At 43.8% G+C, this 22,203-nt stretch overlaps 1 protein-coding gene across 10 annotated transcripts in view; it reads left to right on the top strand.

Moving 5' to 3' along the window:
• Pde4d (phosphodiesterase 4D) overlaps positions 1-14,660 on the top strand; it is an 840,110-nt gene extending 825,450 nt beyond the window's left edge. For all 10 annotated transcript variants that reach the window (XM_075976081.1, XM_075976082.1, XM_075976083.1 and 7 more), the window contains 4 exons: positions 6,263-6,417; positions 8,116-8,238; positions 8,864-9,046; positions 9,868-14,660. In XM_075976081.1, coding sequence (XP_075832196.1) covers positions 6,263-6,417; positions 8,116-8,238; positions 8,864-9,046; positions 9,868-10,284 — 878 coding nt within the window. In that variant the 3' untranslated portion in view covers positions 10,285-14,660. The remainder of the gene's footprint in view (positions 1-6,262; positions 6,418-8,115; positions 8,239-8,863; positions 9,047-9,867) is intronic.
• The last annotated feature ends 7,543 nt before the right edge of the window (positions 14,661-22,203 follow it).

Here is a 22,203-nt window from a genome sequence, read left to right as displayed (position 1 = left end):
CTGGCGACCTTAAAAATAACAAATACAAGACCTTTAAGAAATAATTTGTCGAAATTATGTGTTTATTTTTCTTGGTAGTAACCCTTCAGAGCGAGACTTAAGTTTTTGTTTTCTCTGGCATTCATGAATGAGTCAGGCAAGCACACTCTCAACCTCTTGACTCAGAGCTGGCCCTTCCAACAGCCAAAGCCAAAGGTTGAAGCTGGTTCTTGTTACAAGGAAATCTTGAGTTTTCATCGTCATTTCATACCCCCAGTTAGATGGCTGCATCTCTTAAGGCGTAGTGAACTTAAAAGGCGCGTCCCAGGGTATACTTACTGTTGGCGTGATTTGCAGTGCGGTCATGCCCCTGCCTCTTAACTGTGATCTTAGACTTGATGTGTTAGTTTGGGGACCGCATGGTTTCATACTGTGGGTGTCTGTGCTTATTGAAAGCACATGGAGGTTCTGAGAACAGGGGATCATTTCTACATGGCAGAGATGATGAGATGTGGCCATTTGGGACTTTAGTATACAATGAGAAGTTGGGTTTTAATGGATGCCTGAAGGACGTAGAGGTCTATGGACACAGGGCCTAGAGAAATTGAAACTCCAGGTGGAATGCTGCTGTGTTCTCGTGAAGACAGTGCAGATAAAGCAACCCAGAAAGTGCAAATAGCTTCATAAAGCGTTGACTGCACCATATGAAAGGTATTTATGGTGAAAAGATCATTTGACTTTCAAGTTTTATTTTCTGAAAACATAAACGGTATGAAAGGTACTGAACATGAATGGTGTTATATTTTACTTGGAAAGAGAATGCTTTGTTTATAGGAAAGATGCCTGAGCTTGGGGAGGAAGATTCATTCACACTCATTGGTATTCAAAGCATATGTCTTTGGGTTTCCGAGAGCAGAGAGACATTACATCAGAGTAAGCCGGAGTGGAATCTAGATGCCAGTGTACGTACTTTACAGAGATTATCAAGCTCTCATATCATTTTCACGGTTTCCCATGGCTGTAGTCGTGGTTTATATAGAGATCTTTGTCTGTGCAAACCTTTGAGATAAGGACAAAATCATTTTTGACAATTATGATTATGCAGAGAACAGGGCCGAGCAAGGTCTTGCTCATAAGAACTTGTGTTGTGCTATAAGAGACAACAAGTGATATCTTGAGATGGGACTTCATGCAGGAGGAAGCCAGGCAGGGTCAGGGCATGGAGCACAGATGAAGTGAGGGGGAGAAGGGTAGTTTTAGAAACATGTTATTTAGAAGTCTTTTATATTAAAAAAGTATACTTTATAACAATTTCACACTAACATTTTCATGTATGCCTAAATACTTTGACTTTATGTCATGATGTTATCATACATGTACATAATAGACCTTGATCTAACCCTCCCTCCACCACTGCCTTCTCTTTCCTGTCCTTCACCCCGGCTCCTTTCAGTAACCATTACACGGATGACTGTTTCGTGCCTCCAGTGACGCAGAGACATAATGGAGCCTGCTGTCCTGTCAAATACTGGGCTAAGCCCAGCTAAGTGACAGGAGTGGAGAGAGGGCGTGGCTTTCACTCTTGGTGTAATACCCTCCCCCCATCCCCCACCCCATCCCACCCCTCACCCCTGCACTCTGACCTGCTCCCAGGCTGCGCAGCTTCCACCCAAATCTTATTCTCACATGCAGCAAGTTCCAGACCAGCCAGGGCTACATAGCGGATGATGACAATAATAATATGTTCATTGAAAAGTAGAAGAGACACAAATGAATTAACTTGACTCTGTTAATAGACACTAAATTACGCATTTCCTTCAGAGGATGTCACTTTGAAAGTATATACTCTGAGTAAAATCTCTCATTTTATACTTTTCAGAAATATTGCTTTCTTTTGATCCAACAGAAAGCAGAGATGCATTTACATTTTCCTTATATTTATGCCACCCACATTTTATCTCCTGAACTCTTGCCAGTTCTGAGCTTTTAACAATTTAAGTTCAATTTATCTAAATTTTTGAAATTTTTATAGAGCTCTTTTTTAGGCCATCGCATTTCTCCCATGTTGCAATTAGCTCTGTAGAATAAAATTCATTTAAGTCTATTTACCCTGCCACAAGATTAACAGGAAATTCTTGCCCTTAGTGCACGACCGCAGCATTGGCAAAGCAACAGCAAGCAGGCTTTGCCCTCTGCAAGCTCACAGTCTAAGATGTACAGTTCTAGGGCTACCTAGAGAACTGGAAAATCTTAATTTGTGGTGAGCCCAAAGGAATGTTTCTGCGTGAAGTTAGCATCTGAATTAGCAGACTGAGAACAGATCACCCCGACCCAGGTGAATGGGCACCACCACCAACTCTTACGGGCCCCAATACAGTAGATGGGGTGAAGGGAGGCAAATGGCGTTCTCAGTCGGAGCTGGGACATGTGTCGTCCCCTGCTCTCAGACATCAGTGCTGCTGGTTCGCAGAGCTCCCGAATGGAGCTGGCACTTAAATCATTTCCTTCCCTGTCTCAGGCCTTTGGAAGGACTGAGTTGCCAGTGCCTTCCTTGGCTCTCCAGCTTGTACAAGGCCTGAAGACTGAGGCCATTCTTGGCTTCTATAAGAACCTGAAGCTAATTCCTGCAGTAAACAGAGAATCTATATCTGTCCTTCAGGCTGTGTGTCACTGTGGAAGCATGACTCTTGGAGACTGGGCTTTAAAAGGTGATATAGGAGGAGTGGAATTCTAAGGATGCATTTTCTGGGTTGCTTTGTGTGTTTCTAGCACTGTCTCATCTCTTGGATTTGAAACCCTGATAATTCTATTCCTTGTAGTAAAGAACATACTGATAGGCTGTATTATGAAGTATACACAGAGATACTCACGATGAGCCTCAAGTACTTCATATTAACCCCTGGTAGGATACGAGATTCTGAGTGATTCCATATCTTCCCAGAACTTCTTAGGAGATTCGGGGAAGGTGATGACATTACTTGGTTGCTCCCAATGTCACTGGACCAAATGCTTGTTGAAAATGATGAGCCCTGGGATGGGAATTCCCAGATCAGGCACACGTCAACGGCTTGTGTTTCTGGGTGTGTCAGGACAAGAGCTGCCTTTGCTGCACTCACAGAGATAAATTGCTGAAAGTCCAAGTCAGAACCACTTTTCGTGACTGGCTCAAGTACAGTGAGCTCCCAGCTTTTCTAGGACATCTGCTGCTGGTAAAATGACCTTGGTTGGGAAATAGATCCAGCCAAAGTCCAGGAGCTCCATCCCTTAGTGAAATATGGAAGGGTCCAGTGGTATGGGGCATGCTGGGCCATCCCTTCTAAGGTGGAAGAATAATTACATATCACACTTGTTACACCCGAGAGAGGACCTCGTGATCCCCAGGCCTGGATGGATTTGGGAGCCACATTCTCCTCACTGGGGTGTGTCACTCTGGCCTATTACCGAATGGCAGGAAAACTGTTGCTAGCTTATTTCATGACTCAGAATAAAGGAAGTCTCTTTCGGGGTCTCCACTGTCGTGCAAGTAAGTGCCTTGTGACTTCACTGGTCCAGCGGTGCTTGGGCTTGCCAGTAGCAGATGGAGTGGTTGTTTGGAGCTATGTACAGGGCTCAGTAGGCGATTCATGGCACAGGATTGTAGGATTTTTGGAGCAAGGCCTTGTCGTTTTCAAAATTAAAATCAATAAGATAGAAACGGTTCAGCAATAAAACCGAAACAACAATAAAAAAAAAAAGCATTTTTTCTCAAAAAGAAAAACCCAGGGCTGGGTGGATTCACTGTTAGCTCCTTTTTTAAAAATTATAACATCGTCTTGAAATGAGGACTCTGGAGACAGCTTGCCTTTAAATGAGTGTCCCAGCTGTGTGATATTGACAATGCCACCTTTCCTAAGACTCATTTTCTTCGTTTATGAATGGCTATCACATTCAGATCTTCCTAAGAGAGTTGTGAGCATTGAAGATACACCATGGCAACCACTTACAACACCAGGGCAGCTGAGTCCCCTGAGTGTGGCGACTTAGGATATTTTCTTCTTTGTGCTTTTAAGTTAGGAAGAAGAGAAGTGTCTAGTAGAAACCAGATGACCAGGGGTAATCTTTAATTTTGTTTAGAGACTCAAGTCTCTAAGTAGGTTGGGAAGGTCAAGGAAGCAGACTACGTTCAGAGAGAAGGGCAGACTAGAAGCATGCTCTAATGGTCATCGAATGGTCCACAGTGCTGGGATCATTTAGAGAATGAGTCGTGAAGTGTTCAGCAATCAAGAATGATTTCATAGAACCCCTGACAGAAGAATGGCTGGTCAGCTAGCCTCCCCGCCCACCCTCCCACGCCTTATTGTCTGTGTACATTGTGTTGCAGTGTGAACTTTAAGGACTCTACTTACAAGTCCTGGGTTAGCATCTTTAGCAGGTGCTAGACTCTTGCCTTCTGTCTTACATGTGACCAGTATAGAAAGTTAAATGATGTCCCTGGGGTTCAATTTCTTAAATGCTAGTATTTTTTTTTTCATTTAAAACTAAGATTTTACTACCCTGTCCTGGTTGCCTTCAGTAGCATCAGACTGGAGCAGCTGATTACCCAGACTGAGTAGGTGATCTCCACAGAACAGATCACCTTTCTGGAGGCAGCACCCTCCCTGCCTCTCTCTATAAATAAGAGGGAATATAAACCTGTTAGTATTTCTGTAAGTTCAGGTGAATCCTATGTTAATGCCCCTTATCTACATATATGTTTATTCTCCTAAAAGGACCCTGGTAGAAGTCATATTATTTCTATGAGTTAGACAATATTATGCCTTCCTGCCAGCATTTGCTTGTTTAGTATGATTAAGATGTGTATATAACTGTCTCGTGCTCAGATCCCATATCATTTTAAATTTCTGACTTCTACATGTTTATCCATGGGCTTTCATAGACTATTTAAAAGTAAATTTGATCCCTAGCATAGAAAAGAGCAAGACTTAGTCAGACATTACCTTTCAACGGTATTTATTTTTCCAGACAAAATAAAAGTGAACCATAAACTTGCACATCTACTCCGGAAGCTCTGCACTCTCCTGTTTCTGGTGTGGAGAGCAGTGGATTAGATATGCTCTTTCTTTTGTGTGTAGTTCTCTTGAGATCATAGGGTCTCCTTGGGGAGCACATCCCAAGCCTCCGTTGTCCTAACTCCTTCAAAGCAATCAGTGAGTAGTCTGATGCTTGCTCTCAGAAGAAGCCACTGGGTGTATTTTTTTAGATCCTTAGTGACAGTGAATATTGAATACCTGTGTTCTCAATCTTGACAGCTACCTAAGGAAGCAAAAGAAAGTGTCTTGAAACTCTTAAAGATAGGTGTGGTGAGACGGCTCAGTATTGAAGAGCACTGGCTGATCTCGAGGACCAGGGTTCAAAATCCAGCACCCACAGGGCAACTCTCAATGTGTAACCCCAGTTCCAGGGGAGCCAATGCCCTCTTCCAGCCTACGCAGGCGTCAGGCACACACATGGTACAGATATACACATTCAAGCAAAACACTTATACACATAAAGATAAATCTTAAAAACAAAAGGCCTCCTATATCCAGGTCTGCTGCTGGGATTAGGAAGAGGCAGAGCATCTTCCTTCCATCAATCCACAGATCTGAAGCCATACGTGAAGTACAGAATCTCTCTATCATGAGTCTGTAGATGGGTGTGCACAGGGTGTGCGGAGCCACGGGCAGGCAGGAAGGCAATTCACACTCTTAGAGCACTGAGCACGGCCAGGAGCCTCAGAAGAGGAAACATTTGTGGTGTGTGTGTGTGGGGGGGGGGGGTCATTTAGAAGGACAAGCACCATGAGCAAACCAAATACTGGAACTTGCTCTGTGTATAAACAGCTTTGCACCCGTGATCCGACCCACCATATCAGGGCAAATGTTCCACAGTGATCAGGAAATGACACCTCCTGCCTAGGATGTGGCACAGGTGTTAGAAATAATGCCACAGTCTGTTGAGCTGATGGCTGATTCTGAAAAGATACTGGTCCACTTCTTCCACTCCAGAGAATTACCTCCTAAGATTTGGGCTTTCTTTCAGTTCTTAGATTATTTGACATGTTTGCTTGTGGGTGATGGAAAAGACATTCAGGGGCAACCATATCCTAAACACAAGGCATCGAAAATCTTGGGGGTTTCTTTCCAGACCAGCCTCTAACTCGTTATCCTCCTGTCTCAGCCCCTGGAGTTACCGTACAGTTTGAAGAGTGAGAGAGACACTAAGTAAGTAGCCTTGGTGACATTGCCCCTGCTCCTTCTTCCAGACTCAGAACTTGCCTTGATGTACAACGACTCCTCCGTCCTCGAGAACCATCACTTGGCTGTGGGCTTCAAGTTGCTCCAAGAAGAAAACTGTGACATTTTCCAGAATCTGACCAAAAAGCAAAGACAATCTTTAAGGAAAATGGTCATTGACATTGTAAGTACCTAACAAAACTGATTCACGTTCTTAGAGATGATACAGGGCTAGATTGGGATGTGGACCTGTCAAAACTGCCTCTGCTGCCCCTGAGTGTTTGACTATAATAGCATCTCTGTTCTTAACAGTTGGGATTTAAGACCAGCAGCATCCGTCAGACCCCTGCAGGCTCCCTGATCTCTGCAAGCCCCCTGAGTCCTGGCCAGTTGCTTCTGTGGGCCTCCTCACAGTGCCCCTGACCCCTTGGTTCCTCTGATCCTTCCCCCCCATTCTCTGCAGAACTCCCCAAGCTCCATCTAATATGTGGTGTTATGCTGAGTAGCTTCCTATTCTTGTGGGATTGCTAACAGAGGATCAGGGGCTGGCTGACTATTTTGCCTACTTGTGCGACCCTTTTCCTCCTTTCTCGGTTGTCTCCTCCAGCCCTGATGTGATATCATGTGCCTAGTCTTACTGAAAATAGCTATGCCATGTATGGGTGTTTGGCTGATGTCCCTGGGAGGCCAGCTCTTTTCTGAGAGGAAGTGGAGGGGTGTGGAAATGGCAGAGAAGAGAGACTTGGGGAGATGGGAGGGAGGGGAAACTGTAGTCAGGATATAATATATGAGAGGAACTTAAACCAGAAGACTTAGTATGCTGGCTGTTTTCTTCTCTTGGCCAGTGACAGGCAGAGAAGAATGACTCAGCAAATACAGGCCATTCCCTGCAGCTCCAGCAGAGTCTGTCCACCTCCCACTCACACAGAAATCCCCTCAACTAGACTCTTTTCCCTGCGTACATTATTCAGAGGAATCTCTGGGTAGTATAAAATTATACTTAAGTTTTTAAATTTTTTTATATTAGCATTCATCTTACAGTTTGTTTTTTTTTTTTTGTTTTTTTTTTTTTTACAAATCAATCCCAGTTCCCCTTCCCACCCCTACAACTTCCCCACCCTATCCCCCATAAGCTCCCCAGAGATGGTAAGGCCTCCCCTGGGAAGTCAATTAAGTCCTCCCATCACCTCGTTAAAGCAGGACCAAGCAACTCCTTACCCCCGCTCCACTTCCCAGTGCCTAGGCTAAGGTATCTCTCCATAGAGTATGGGCCCCACAATAGGGCTAGATTTAAATTACACTTATTAATTTCTGTTTGGGTATGTGTGCACACACACACTCCCTGGTGTACCTGTGGACTCAGAGGATGGTTTGTGAGAATCAGTTCTTTTCCTTCCACCGCCTAGGTCCTAAAGATGAGATTCAGATCATAGCCTGCACCTTTACGCATGGAGCCATCTCGTCAGCTCCGGGTGTACACTTTTACCTTTATACTTTATTGTTCACAGGGAGACGTCATTCCTCCTAGATGAACAAAACAAACCAACCCAAATACTTTGTATCCCAAGTCTATCAGAGTAGCCTTGAATCAGCTAGGTACAGTACAGTATGGCTCCCTAGTTCAGAACAAACACAGGAAATAAGACGGTATATTTACCTTGAAAGTGGTGGCCAGGCACTTTAGGTTTCTGTGTTGTATGTGTTTTTCTGGGCTCTGGGAAAACTTGAGAGCCAAGAGGAAAAGAGCTCCCCATTTCCACATATCAGTATATCAGTAGCATTCAGTGTTTCTCTCTTCCGGACTCAAAATAATCTCTGTCCGTTGGCAGTTTTGTTTTCTTCCTTTCAGCCTTCTTCCCTCATGAAATCTTTGCCTTGCCAGGTACTTGCGACAGACATGTCAAAGCACATGAACCTGCTGGCTGATTTGAAGACAATGGTGGAAACGAAGAAGGTGACAAGTTCTGGTGTCCTCCTCCTCGACAACTATTCTGACAGGATCCAAGTAAGTCGGCATCTGTGTTTGTTCTTTATGCATACGTCAGTGACTCTGCATGAGACAGGAGCTGTTTCTTCTGTGTCCCATCTCGTGTGTCCAGAAGCTACAGGCAGAATCTTTATCTTCTTTTTTTTTTAATTGAGAAATGTGGTTTTCGTACAATATTTTTCTGATCATAGCTTTGCCTCCCCACCCACTCAACCTCCAAGTCCTTTTCTCCCTTTCATTTAGAAAGCAAAACAGAATTGAAAAAAAAAATACAAGAAACACATAAAGAAAATCCATACAAGCGCACAATTAGAAGTCATAATATACAGGCAAAAGACAGATGAGACAAAGAAAAAAAGTACCCAGTCCTTTGTACTTAAACAGGTAAAATCTTATTGACCTGTTCATTTGCATATACACTGACAACATCATAACTTCCGAAGACCAGCCATTTGAGCATCATAATTCATGAACACAGCGTCTCTTAGGTGCATAATTCAGAACTGTTAATCAAGTGTGAGCCGCAGAGCCCCCCCCCCCCTGGTTGAGCCGTTTGTAATAAGCCTGACGCCACATGTATTTTTAAGTGTCACAGTCACCTGCTGCAGATTCCTAGAGTAAAGCATGCCTCCACCCGCCTTAGGTCCTGCAGAACATGGTGCACTGTGCAGATCTGAGCAACCCCACGAAGCCGCTCCAGCTGTACCGCCAGTGGACAGACCGGATAATGGAGGAGTTCTTCCGCCAGGGGGACCGGGAGCGGGAACGTGGCATGGAGATCAGTCCCATGTGTGACAAGCACAATGCCTCTGTGGAAAAATCACAGGTAAAGCCCCAACTCGGAGAATGGGTTGAGCCGCAGCTGAAGCGGTTGGCTGTTTTAGCTTCACACTTCCCTGCATTTTATGTTTTCCTTTTTGATAATTAATTTGGATTTGACACGGTAGATTTCACTGCTGTTGATGAGCCAAAGACTCTTAGGATTTACAGTCGTACAGCCACACATATTTTACTATAATTCATTCATGCGACTATAGCCATCTAATGTACTTCTGTAAATAGAATGCTTGGCTTATTTCAATTATCTGGGTTCTCTACAAACTGACTATTCTCAAGTAAGGTCCAGGCCCCAGGCCCCAGGCCCCAGGCCCAACTATGTAAACAGCTGAAAAAATGAAAATGAAACTTATGCCCTGGCAATGCTGAAGTATGCATGGACAGCCCGGATATGGAGGTTCTGTTGAACTCGTCCATATTGGGCTTCATGGTCTAGTTGATGACCACTGACCAAGTCTTTTCCTCAAGAGGGCACCAGATCTCATTACACATGGTTGTGAGCCACCATGCGGTTGCTGGGAATTGAACTCAGGACCTTTGGAAGAATAGGCAGTGCTCTTAACTGCTGAGCTATCTCTCCAGTCCATGTAAATAACTAGTATTCTCTATATTGTAAGCATCCCTTGAACTAAGAGTTCTAACTTTGGCCAGCTAGTAGCCACACTTACACCATCTGTTGACTCCCAATAGTGACGAATGTACGGAACCCAAGTTAGTAGTCTTCTATGCAGGCTCGATGGGGAACCATGGTTTGGTTGAGCCTTTTCGAGGTTCTTAGTCCCCACTGAATTTCTCTTCTTTTCTGACCAGGTGGGCTTCATAGACTATATTGTTCATCCACTCTGGGAGACATGGGCAGACCTCGTACACCCTGATGCCCAGGACATTTTGGACACTTTGGAGGACAATCGTGAGTGGTACCAGAGCACAATCCCCCAGAGCCCCTCCCCTGCACCCGACGACCAAGAGGAGGGCCGGCAGGGCCAAACTGAAAAATTCCAGTTTGAACTAACTTTGGAGGAAGACGGCGAGTCAGACACTGAGAAGGACAGCGGAAGTCAAGTGGAGGAAGACACGAGCTGCAGTGATTCCAAGACACTGTGCACTCAAGACTCAGAGTCCACGGAAATTCCCCTGGATGAGCAGGTCGAAGAGGAGGCTGTAGCAGAAGAGGAGGCAAGCCAGCCCGAAACGTGTGCCATAGACGATGGCTGTCCCGACACGTAACAGTGTAAAGACTGTCTCACTTTTTTTTTTTTTTTAGTAGAAAAATTGTTTCCAAAGTGCATGTCACATGCCACAACCATGGTCACACCTCACTATCATCTGCCAGGACGTTTGTTGAACAAAACTGACCTTGAACTACTCAGTCTGGCGCTCAGGAATACCGCAACCAGTTCTTTCACCTCCATGTCATCGGAGCAAGGGGGAACCGTCGTCACGAACACGATTTTGACGTGATTCTCAGCTTGGCAGAGCTGACAGAGAGGAGAAAATCAACTCCAACTGTGTCTGAGGGAGCTTGGCTCATCGGGCTGCCCCAAAGTAGATGTAGATGGCAGGATTTCTTCCTGGTTTGTTTGCAGAAATTTTAAAGAAGAAGGAAGGCACTTGAGGGACGGAGTGAACTCGCAGATGAAGCAATGAAAGTGTCATGAACAGGACACAGCGTCAGTCTGTGCCCAAGAGGAGGATGAGCCGCAGAAATTGCATAATTTTCTAATTTCAAGTCTTCCTGATACATGACTGAACAGTGTGGTTCAGTGAGCCGCACTCACCTCTACATTTTGTATGATATGTAAAACAGATTTTTTGTAGAGCTTACTTTTATTATTAAATGTATTGAGGTATTATATTTAAAAAAAAAACTGTTCAGAACTTCATCCGCCACTGGTTATTTTTTTCTAAGGAGTAACTTGCAAGTTTTCAGTACAGATCAGTGCTACTACACTGGATAAATCTCATTTACAAATTTTACTTGCACCTTAGAGTTCATAGCAATTAACTGATTTGTAGTGATCTCTTGTTTTATATACCAATGACTTCCATACCTTAAAACAGAGAAACAACTTTCTGTTGCCGGAAACCCTTTTTGTAAGTGTCGGTTGACTCCCGCAGTCCTCCCCCCAACCAGGAGAATTGCTCTCCGTCACATCCGTGGTGTGCGAAGTGAGTATTTATTCTGTAATCCTTTCTGTGCATTCTGTCAAATGTGTCTTAAGCCTCCTGGAAGCTCAGTCCTCAGTTGGTGTTGTCCGAAGTCAATGGGCGATAAAGAAATACCCAGTAGCTGAGAGTCGGTCTGTTTCAGGCATCTTCCTACCTACTGCCTTCTGATGCCTTTTTTCTTTTTCTGTGTCCCTTACAGTCATGACACATTCGCCCATCAGTTTTACTGTTGTTCACAGACGGGTACAATAAGAGAGACATTGGTCCTTCACTGTACTGTCTAATGTGTGTTCCAGCCTCTGCCCGTGTTCTAGGTGGGGTCTTGTCAAGGGTGTCAGTGTCGTTAGGGTTGACGTTCCTTTCTGCCACAGGGTTCTGTGTCATCACTAGCTTTTCCCTCTGGGGTTGCGGAGGGAAACACGCTAAGTTTGCATTCGCAGTTCTGAAGAATGCTAGCAGACTCTCTCAGCCAGGACCGGGACAACTGTGGTTTGAACTGCCCATGGACATAAGACCTCCATGAGGAATGTCCCTGGAAAGTCACTCTAAGGGTAGCAGCTCCTCTCCCAGAAAATCGCCATCATTATAATTGCTCCATAAGCTTGCCCTATAGGAAGGACTACTTCAGACACACAAAATTGAGGGTGCCACTGGCACCAGGGCGGGGTAGTTATGCAATGCAATCTAAAACCTCGGATTGACAGACTCTGTCTCAATACAATATTAGGAGGGAATTCCAGATTTCAGCCCCAGGAACCCTATTGATTTTTATATATTAACTCCCAGTGTTAACTTGCGGATTGTAGTCCGCCTCAGGCAGCATATGTATAGTCTGAGCCTTAGGTGGATCCTCGGAGTTTGGAGCCCATGTTAATTTTTTATTTTTGGCACCCAACCAAATGGGGAGTAAAAGGGAGGATGGTATATAACTAAATGAAAAATCATAAGTCTGAAAAAACATACCTAAAACTTCTCAAGGAAGTTGTGGACTAGTCACTGAGAAAATAAGTCGTCAGCCAGGGAAATCACCCAAGCTGAACTGAAACCCTGCTTCAATCTCTTTGGTCCCAAGGATGCTTAGAACCTTTGCTACAAAAAAGGTTTCTGATCTTTACCATAGGGCAGGATAAGAATCAAATAACTGACCACTGGAGTGCCAGCTTCCCTTCCTTATAAAGAGCAAACGGAACATAATCTGCCTCGTGTGACCAGACTTTTCACAAGACATTTGGGCACCTGTTTCTCTTTTCATTTTATGTATCCCTGAAGGGGCTCCCGAAGGAAGGGCGAAGAGTCTAGAGTTGATTTCCCCCTTCCTAAACATTCTTACTTCTTCCCCTCCCTCCATGTGGCATTTCCCCCAAAGAGTGCCTGCAGTCTTCACAATGAAAAAAAGAACAGCAATATGTCATAAACAGATCCATACCTGCCAGTTGGATCTAACTGGCACTAACGGAGCTGCGTTGGTTCTTAATGGCACTGTGTTACAATGGCAGCCACCGATGGACAATCACGCTGTAGCGGACACATAATATCCAAGAGTTAGAGACTAGCGTCCTATACCTACTATCTGTTCACCACCCCTACCCCCCTTTACCGTGCCCCTTGCTCACTTGCTCTCTCACCAAAGTGTGGTTCACAACACACACTGCATTAAAAAGAACATCTTTATACAAGTGGCTTTATTTCCTAAAATGCCATAAGAAAATGCAATATCTGGGTACTGTACGGGGAAAACCAAGTCCAAGTTTGCATAAAACCAGTACATTTCAGCTTGCAAGTTACTGAAGGTGATAACGCTGTCTTCATTTTGTTTTCCTTCACATCAGCTCAAAGATACGAGTAAACAGTATAGATAGAACAAAATGCAGATAAGGAAAGAAAAAAACTTGAATGAAACAAGATTTTACAGAAAGCTTTATGATAATTTTAATGCATTATTTATTTTTTGTGCCATGCATTTTTTTTCTCACCAAATGACCTTACCTGTAATACAGTCTTGTTTGTCTGTTTACAACCGTGTATTTATTGCAATGTACATAATGTAATGTTAATTGTAAATTATCAGTTCTTATTAAAACATCGTCCCATGGTGGGATGGTGTTGACATATTTGGAAACTCTTGGTGAGAGAATGAATGGTGTGTATACATACTCCTTGTACATTTTTCTTTTCTTCTGTAATATAGTCTTGTCATCATAGAGCTTGTTTATGGAAGATTCAAGAAAAATATAAGATACATAAAGATATATAAATTTAAATATCATAGCTGCAGGTCTTTGGTCCCAGGGCTGTGCCTTAACTGTAACCAATATTTTCTTCTGTTTCGCTGCATTTCAGAGTAAGGTGATAGTAGCTTGGGCTGGGCGTTTTGTATCCACACGCTTCCCTGATGGAATTTCTGGCAATAGCTGGATTTTACAAAGACTAGACGTCACTGCTGGAGAACCTCCTAACACTTTTGAGATGCGTGCTCCTAAGCACCTGTTTCTATGGAGCATGGCTGTACGGATGGTGACTGTTTCCCAGCTGAATGCTGGGAGCCATTTCACTTGGACATACGGCATTGGTTTTCTTACTCCCAAACCTGTACTAGAGAAACGTACTTCTCCAGTGATTATAGAATGGCTTGTTGGCTTCTGAACCTTACAGGAAGATAAGTTTGATTTGAAACAGGAGGCATGGGTCACTCATCTTGGTTAGCCCTCTGCTCACCAGCTTCCTGTCATACCAAAAAATTATACAATTTTTAATACTATTTTTTTCTCCAAGATCAAAATTTATATATGTATAATACATAATACACATGTATAATACATATACATACACACTGTTTGAATATATACGTATGTATACATGTAAATCATCTAACTTAAACATAGTTCTGTGACGATGCCAATTCCCATAATGTAACGAACTCATGTCTCTCTGAAATAGTTTCTGTAAAACGTCTGTCCTTGTAGGATTGTTAAGTGTGACCTTGCACAATGGCAAGTCCTGAAAGCCACGAGAGCTTCCTGGTGGAAAATGTGGCCACGTCTCACTACAGCTCAGCCCTTAGCACGTGTGACACAGTGAAAAGACAGATTCTTTTCTTCTAGGAAAAACGAGCCTCCTGTTATTTTATTTTTTGACACAAACTGTAGATTTTAGCAGCCCTGGCCCAAAGGAATTTGATTACTTTTGTTTTAAACAGTACAAACGGAACACTATACTTACAAAATACATCCTTACAGATTTCAGTTTTTTTTAACTGTTTCCTTTCTTTGGGTGTGTTTTCCGCGTGGTAAACTGTGTGTGAGCATCACAGATGGTGATTCTGTTAGTGGTTTCTTAGCCTCTCCTACAGCCCATGGGGATAGTACTGTACATCAATACCTTCATATAAAATTTTTATATGCAATGAAAATAAAAGCATGGGTTGATTCTGCCTACTTATGATTTGGTCTTTTCCAGAGAAATCATGTTTTACATGGCATTTCACTCAGCACACACATTTCCAGCAGTAGTGACCATTCTGTGATGTGACAGACTAGTTAGTTACCTCATATCAGGACAGATATTCATAACTGGGTGAAACCAAATGATGCTACTCTTTTGATATAAAAATCCCTTAGTTCACTTATATGACAGACAAGATGAAACACACTGCTTTCTAAGGAGGTCTAGGAAGGGGCCACCTACTTTTAATCTATCACTCTGATGTTCAAGAATTACTTAGACTCCCATCTGCATGTGTCAAGCTTGTGGGATTTGCAGTGCAGGAGATATAGGTCTGTTCCCCTGGGCCTTGTTCTCTGGGTGACAGAGGCATGGGATGGTTGGGTACACATGCCAGTAGAGCTGTGGTCAGAACAGGGAAGACTCTCAGTGGCGCTTGAGAGGAGGAAGGAGAGCCAGGCAGAGAAAACATTTGCAAAAAATCCTGAAATGTAAATGAGCTTGAGATACCTGGAGGAGAGTAAGGACAGGGAGGGCCTGCAGGCCTGGAGCCCAGAGGCCATTTTTAGTTGTCCTATGTAAAGAACATGCTGAGCTGTCAGTCCGTCCTCTCAGCCCCGTTTGATTTTCTATGTAACACATCAAAAATTGATAGGCATATATCCTTATTTATTGTCTGTCTTTCTTAACAGTGTATGGGTAGAGACCAGCAAGGTCTTCCTGGCACGTTCCTAGCTCTTACAATAGGGCTTGGAGCACAGTAGGTGCTCACTACATTGAGTATAGCTACTGAGTTGATAATGCATGTTCAGAAATCTTGCATCTATCTATGCTGGCTTGATTCCAAGCCCTACCCCCCACTGACCTAAATGCAAAGATGTCCAGGTACCCTCTATAAAATGGTGTGTTTGCTCATAGCTTGGGTACAGTATTCTATCTACTTTAAATAGTCTCTAGATTTTTTTTTTGCAATAAATGCTAATAATGAAGATAGCCATAACGTATAGTGAATAGTGACAAGGAAGGCCAGTTTTACACATATTCATTATATAGGTAGTGCTTATCGGGATATTTTTGGTCTTTGATGAGTAAGCCCACAGAAGAAGAATCTAGAGAGAAGGCAGAGTGTAATTCAATCTGAAGATATTTGATAATCAGAGGAAACATTTAAAACTTAATAAAAATATTATGATTTGAGTTTTGAGCTTGCTAAACCTAGATAGGGTTTAAATCTTTCTTTATTGCTAGTAAAAACTTCAACTTCTCACAAACCGTAGGATAAAAACAACACATTCTTTATGATAAATGAGAAGTAAAGAAAGCATAAATTTGTTCCCCAGATAATGTCCAAACCATAGGCAGCACAATAAAGGCCATTAAATACAACATCTCAGCACTGCACAGTCCCCTCTAGCAACATCAAAGCAGTAGTCATGTGGTGTCTGAGGGCTGGGGAGATTTCTCACTGGGTAAAGGTACCTGTTGCTAAGCCTGGGGGATGGAGTTTGACCGCCCAGGACTCACATAGTAGAAGCTGAGGAGTGACTAATGGAGGTTTTCCTCTGACCTCCATCCGTGTGTCATGGCACTTTTACCCCTACCCACACACACACACAAATAGAAATAAGTTTCCAAAAAGACGTGCCTGGTGTATTGCACCTTCCGTGAAAGCTTTCCTTTAAGTTTCCAACAAGATTCCTAATCACGATATGAGAGTCCAAAGAACCAACTGCATTTTTTCCCTACCTGTCCCTCATGCTGAGAGGCTAATCCGATAAATTGAGCCTATTCACTTACTCCTCCAGGCTCAAGCTTTGACCCCCAACAGCGACATTTTACCAACAATTATCCCAATCACACCCTCCCATTTGTAGAGAGCATTAACCAGGTCCTCTTACTTCAGTAGGCTGTCCTGCACCTTTTCTTCTGAAGCCAGTGGCATTTTCCCACAGCACTCCCCAAATGTCGAAATATCTCATGCCCAATGAGTAGAGTAGGTACGAACCTTAGTTCATGAACATGGATGTGCAAGAAATACGACATTGTCTCACCTTTAAATCAGCTCATTTATATCTTACAAAACTGATGGAAATTTCATCTCCGTGGTCATTGCACACCCTCTCTCTTCCCTAATGATCAAACTCTCATTTCCACGCTAACTGGGCTACCAGACTAGATAAGCTGTTGTTCTCACCTTCATGGTTCTCCTGGTGGTCCCTGGAGCCTGATTTGTCTCTTATGTGGTTTATGAAAATCATTGTGATTCCTGGAGCTCTGGCTTGGTGTTCTACTTCCATAGGACTCCAGAGTTCTATGTGCCTAAGATGAGCCTGGCCTCCCTTCCCATGTCTCAATGTTACCGATGGGGATCCTAGTATGGGGCACGGGGTGGGGCACTTTTGGTTTCCATGTTTTTGTGTCTCAAAGTAAAGAATTGTACCAGGGCCACATGCCAAAGTAATAGAAATAGAGATGGTGTTCTAAGAAAGAGAAAAATATTCCAAAGATGGTATGAGCTAGTGGACTGGGAAAAGGCATTTGCTCAAAAACCGCCAAGGCATGAGACTCATGACCTTTTATAGGTCATTTTCAGTATATACCTTTTCTTGATTTGTGCATTACAGGCTTCCCTCAGGCCTATTCTGTTTGTTCCCTGCAACCAGGTAGTGAAAAGTTCCCATTTTTCCAACTACCTTCTTTTACATTTGAATCTTGATATTGTTATCTCCAGTTCCTACTTTCCTGACAGAAAGACCCATGGAAATGCGTGCATGCATGTGCACACACCACACACACATGCACATACATCCTTTTCCTATACTGTGAGTCTTCTGTCTCTAGCTCTCTATCTCTCCCCACCCACTTTGTTTCTCAGTGGGTTTTGACTTTGAAACAAACAAGTCCAGAAAGGGTTATGACTTCAGTCTTCGATCTCCACTATATAAAGTAGCTGGCTACTGGAATATAGAGAAGAGAAAGATACAGGAAGAGCATATAATAAACATGGTTGCTGATTGACATTTAGACCCTATGTTGTACACTGAAGGTCTTGCGATGGGGAGAGAGTTGAGAACATCCCCCTGCAGAACTCATCAGACCCGCCTACACATCCTATATGGAATGTGTATATGGAGGTGCGAGGGGACTACCATTCCTTCCTGAAGTATCTCTGGTCTAATTTTACCTCTGATCATCCTTTCTCTCCCCCCACCTCAATTACAGGTTAAAGCACTTGAGATAGGCTTTGAAATAAGGTTTTACTCATTAGCCCAGGCTGGCCTGGAATTCACTATGTTATCCAGTATGGTCTAGAATGCATGATAAACCTCCAACCTCAGTGTCCCAAATGTTAGAATTACCAGGGTGTGCCAATATACACAGCACGCTTGAGAATGTTAATGTTCTGACATGAAAATCAGTAGATCCCTTTTGCATTCTCCAAGATCTCCAAGCCAATACCTTAAATGATTCACCCATTTCATTGCTACAAAAATAATGATGCTAAAGAAGACTGACAATTGAACATGGCATGCCTCACTCATAAATTGATACTAGCTGTAAAGCCTATGTAGTCCATGACCCCAGAGAAACTAAGTAACAAGAAGAACCCTAAGAGAAACAATATAGATCCTCCGCCCCCCGAAGGGGAAATAGACAAGATCTCCTGAGAAAATTGGGAGCATTGGGGGAAGAGGGAGGAGAACTTGAGGGAACGGATGGTCAAGAAGGGAGAAGGACAGACAGAGAACAAGAAAAGAGTTATCTTGCTTGAGGGAGCCATTATGGGGCTAGCAAGAAACCTGGCACTAGAGAAATTGTTAGGAATCCACAAGGACGACCTCAGCTAAGACACTAAGCAATAGTGGAGAGGGTGCCCGAATTGGCTTTGCCCTGTAGTCAGATTGATGAATATCTTAACTATCACCATAGAACCTTCATCCAGCGACTGATGGAAGCAGAGGCAGAGACCCGCAGCAGAGCACTCGGCTGAGCTCTCAAAGTTCAGTTGAAGAGAGGGAGGAGTGAGAATACAGGTAAGGTGTCAAGACCTTGATGGAGGTCCTCACTAAAACAGCTTACCTGAACTCATGGGAGCTCACCAACTCTGGCCAGACAGGGAAGGGACTGGCATTGGACCAAACTAGGCCCTCGTAATGTGAGTGACAGTTGTGTAGCTGGGGCAGACACGATTTATCCCTACTACTTGTACTGGCTTTTTGGGAACCTATTCTCTTTGGATGGATACCTTGCTCAGCCTAGATATAGTAGGGAGGGCCTTGATCCTTCCTCAAAGCAATGTGCCTTACCCTCTCTAAGGAGTGAATGGGGGGTGGTTGGGGGAGGTAAGTGGAGGGAATGGGAGGGGGGGAGGTAAGTGGAGGGAATGGGAGGGGAGGAGGGAGTGGAAACTGGGATTGGTAGGTAAAATGAAAAAAATAGGTTTTTTAAGTAAAATTAAAAAAAGAAGACTGCCAACTAAGACTCCTCAGCCCAAATACTGAAGGTGATTATTTACAAACACAATTACAGCAGAGTCCTTATCACTGCCCCCTTTTTGTATTGATCAAGGAGTAAAACAGATTATTGAAATGTCCTTGACTTCCTGCTACCTTCCTTCATTAAAAATGTCACAGATCATTGTGCAATCCCAAAAGCTGGACGACAGGTTCTAGTTCAGACTCATTTCATTGACCTGCTCACCTCAGCATAGATCGACAGTTATTTACAATGAGGAAAAGACCTGGATAAAACTATAAAGGATGCCGGGTGGCGGTGGCACACACCTTTAATCCCAGCACTCGGGAGGCAGAGGCAGGCGGATCTTTGTGAGTTGGAGATCAGCCTGGTCCCCAAGAGCTAGTTCCAGGACAGGCTCCAAAGCTAGAGAGAAACCCGGACTCAAAAAAAAAAAACCTATAAAGGAAACAAAAGTCAAAATAAAGAAATAAAGATAAGAGACGGACACATGCCACTGGACAGAGGATCAGGCAGGGCATGAAGGCAGGGAAGGTTTTGGTGGTACTGCTCACAGTGTGCCTGATGGACCCAGGGAACAGTCCCGGGTGAGAGAGCAGTTGGCACAGAATGGAGCCCCTTTTTACCAGCAGAGCTGTTCAGCATGGCCTTTGCAGTCTGCTTAGAACAGTTTAGCCAACAAATATGGCTTCTACAGCTAAACCCTGCAAATGCCTTATCTCAAAAGTCCTATCGTCTGACAGGTGATTTTTCTGGTGGTCGTTGTTCTAAATCAAAAATCAGAATGAGTGTAGAGGGGGGAAGCCCTTGCTCGGTGCCCAGTTTATGCCAGGCACCGCTTGTACCTGGAGCCTGTGTTAATCAGGGAAGCAAGCAGTCTCTCACCTCAAGGACGTCTTAACACTTTGCTCACTCTTTTCCCAGCCCTGCTTTGTTTCTCGCTGCTCATTTACAGGCTCTAGTCAGGGAGACAGAAACCTTAGATCACTCCACCATTGCCTCTCCTACCTTCCTGGAAGTCAAGGTCAATGATAGGGATAGAAACCATAGATAGCTGCTGCCGTTCAGGAAACTACTATGTCACTGAAAACCACATTTAGTACCATATGGAATTATATCCCGTGGTCAAAGAAATATTCTAAAACTAGCTGCCTGGATCAGTGATTGAAATACATGATGGGTGGGCAGGAAACTTTTTTTAAAAAGCATGGATGAGGGAAAAATAGAAAGTTTAAAAACATGGGCCCTCTGTTGACATGGCATTCAAGAGCAGTGATGATATCCTGAGTCCCCTGGGGGATCCAGCTCTTAGTTCTTGACATACTGTGCAGTGATTAGAGGATCTCATGGAACTAAATCCCTCACAGGTCCCCCACATCAATCACTGGCAGGTGCCCAGTGCTTCAGCTACATGATGCCCTAATGTCCTGCATACTGACACCTCTCTGCCTATACCTTTAGAGCTAGTTGATATGTACCCTTGTCTACGAAGCCTTTTCCAGGAGCATCTTGTGCATTCTGCTATGGAAAACCAAAAGATCAAACTGCAACTCAGCTTCTGGCCATAAAATCTCCAGGGGTGTTAATAAACATTCCACTTAACTTTTATGTGCCAGAGTCTGGGTGATGACATTCAGGACCCCATGGTGTTGAGTTTCTCTGTTCTGGCCTTGCAAACATAATCTCAACAACATTCTAATGTATTGTATCTGATTTAATGATACATATCGCTATAGGCCCTTCGGCAGGTGACCTGGTCAAGGTCAATCTGGACAACAGTAGAATTGACCTGTTTGGTTAGTGTCCATCAATCCAGAAAAGAATGTGTAGCCAACTACTGACTTCCTTCAGCAGTAAAGGAAATCTGGCATTGGCTGTTACAATGGGGTAATGATTGCCAATACAAGTGACTGTGGTGGTTTGAATAGGAAAAGCCCCCATGGACTCCTGTGTTTGAATCCCATAGGGAGTGGCACTATTAGGAGGTACAACCTTGTTGGAGTAGGCGTGGCCTTGCTGGAGGAAGTATGGAGGTGAACTTTGAGGTTTAAGTCACTTTCTGCTGCCTGCAGATGTAGAAATCACAGCTTCTTCACCAGTGCCAGTCTGCCTGCGTGTTGCCTTGCTTCTCCCCATGATAATGGACTGAACCTCAGAAACTGTAAGCCAGCCCTGATTAAATGTTTTCCTTTCCATGAGTTGCCGTGGTCATGGTGTCTCTTCACAGCAATTGAAACCCCAACTAAGACACTGGCAAAGCTTTAATGGACAAAAATAGTTAAATGTCATAAAAAGTAGAGATGAAACTACATGGAAAAATCCATCTCTCTACATAAGCAGTAACATATTGGACAGAAATCAGCACCTTTTCAGCCTTCTACTGCCCAGCTGGATTCTTTCTTAACAGGTAGGTTTTCCTCTGCTTTAGTAATTGAATGAAACCATAAAATGCAGGGCTTGAGATCGGTCATCACTTGGAGTATCCAGAGGGGCCAAATTATGTAACACAGAAGGTTTAGGGAAGAAATCCCTCTTGGGGATGGAGAGCTTTGATCACTGAGAACCCCAAGATAAGGAGCCAGGTTTATTCGTATCCTTTCTCCATGGATCATTCAGAGGTCTGGCTCCTCTTGGTGTACAAAAGGACCAGACCTGTATATCCATCTCCACCAATAAGTACCCTTCACGTGACCTGTAGCACTCCCTAGATCCTCGGTTCTCAACCTTTGGGAGTCACCAGATATCCTGCATATCATATGTTCATATTAAGATTCATAACAGCAGCAGAGTTACAGCTATAAAGTAGCAGTGAAAAAATTTTATGGTTGGGGGTCACCACAGCGTGAGGAACTCTTTTAAAGGGTCACAGCATTAGGAAGGTTGAGAGCCACTGATCTAGATGCTCACGGTGGGAACATGTCTCATGCCGTTGCCTCACACACACCTGCTTCCTGCTTCTTGCTGTGCGTGCGTGCGTGCGTGCGTGCGTGTGTGCGTGCGTGCGTGTGTGTACCGCTTCACCCTCTTTATTTACCTTAGTCGTGTCTTCCTCCCCACCAC

Source organism: Microtus pennsylvanicus, chromosome 6 (genome assembly GCF_037038515.1).
Source record: "Microtus pennsylvanicus isolate mMicPen1 chromosome 6, mMicPen1.hap1, whole genome shotgun sequence".
Taxonomy (NCBI): Eukaryota; Metazoa; Chordata; class Mammalia; order Rodentia; family Cricetidae; genus Microtus; species Microtus pennsylvanicus.
The sequence above is the reverse complement of the archived record's forward strand: the minus strand, read 5'-3'. Positions and strand labels throughout refer to the sequence as shown.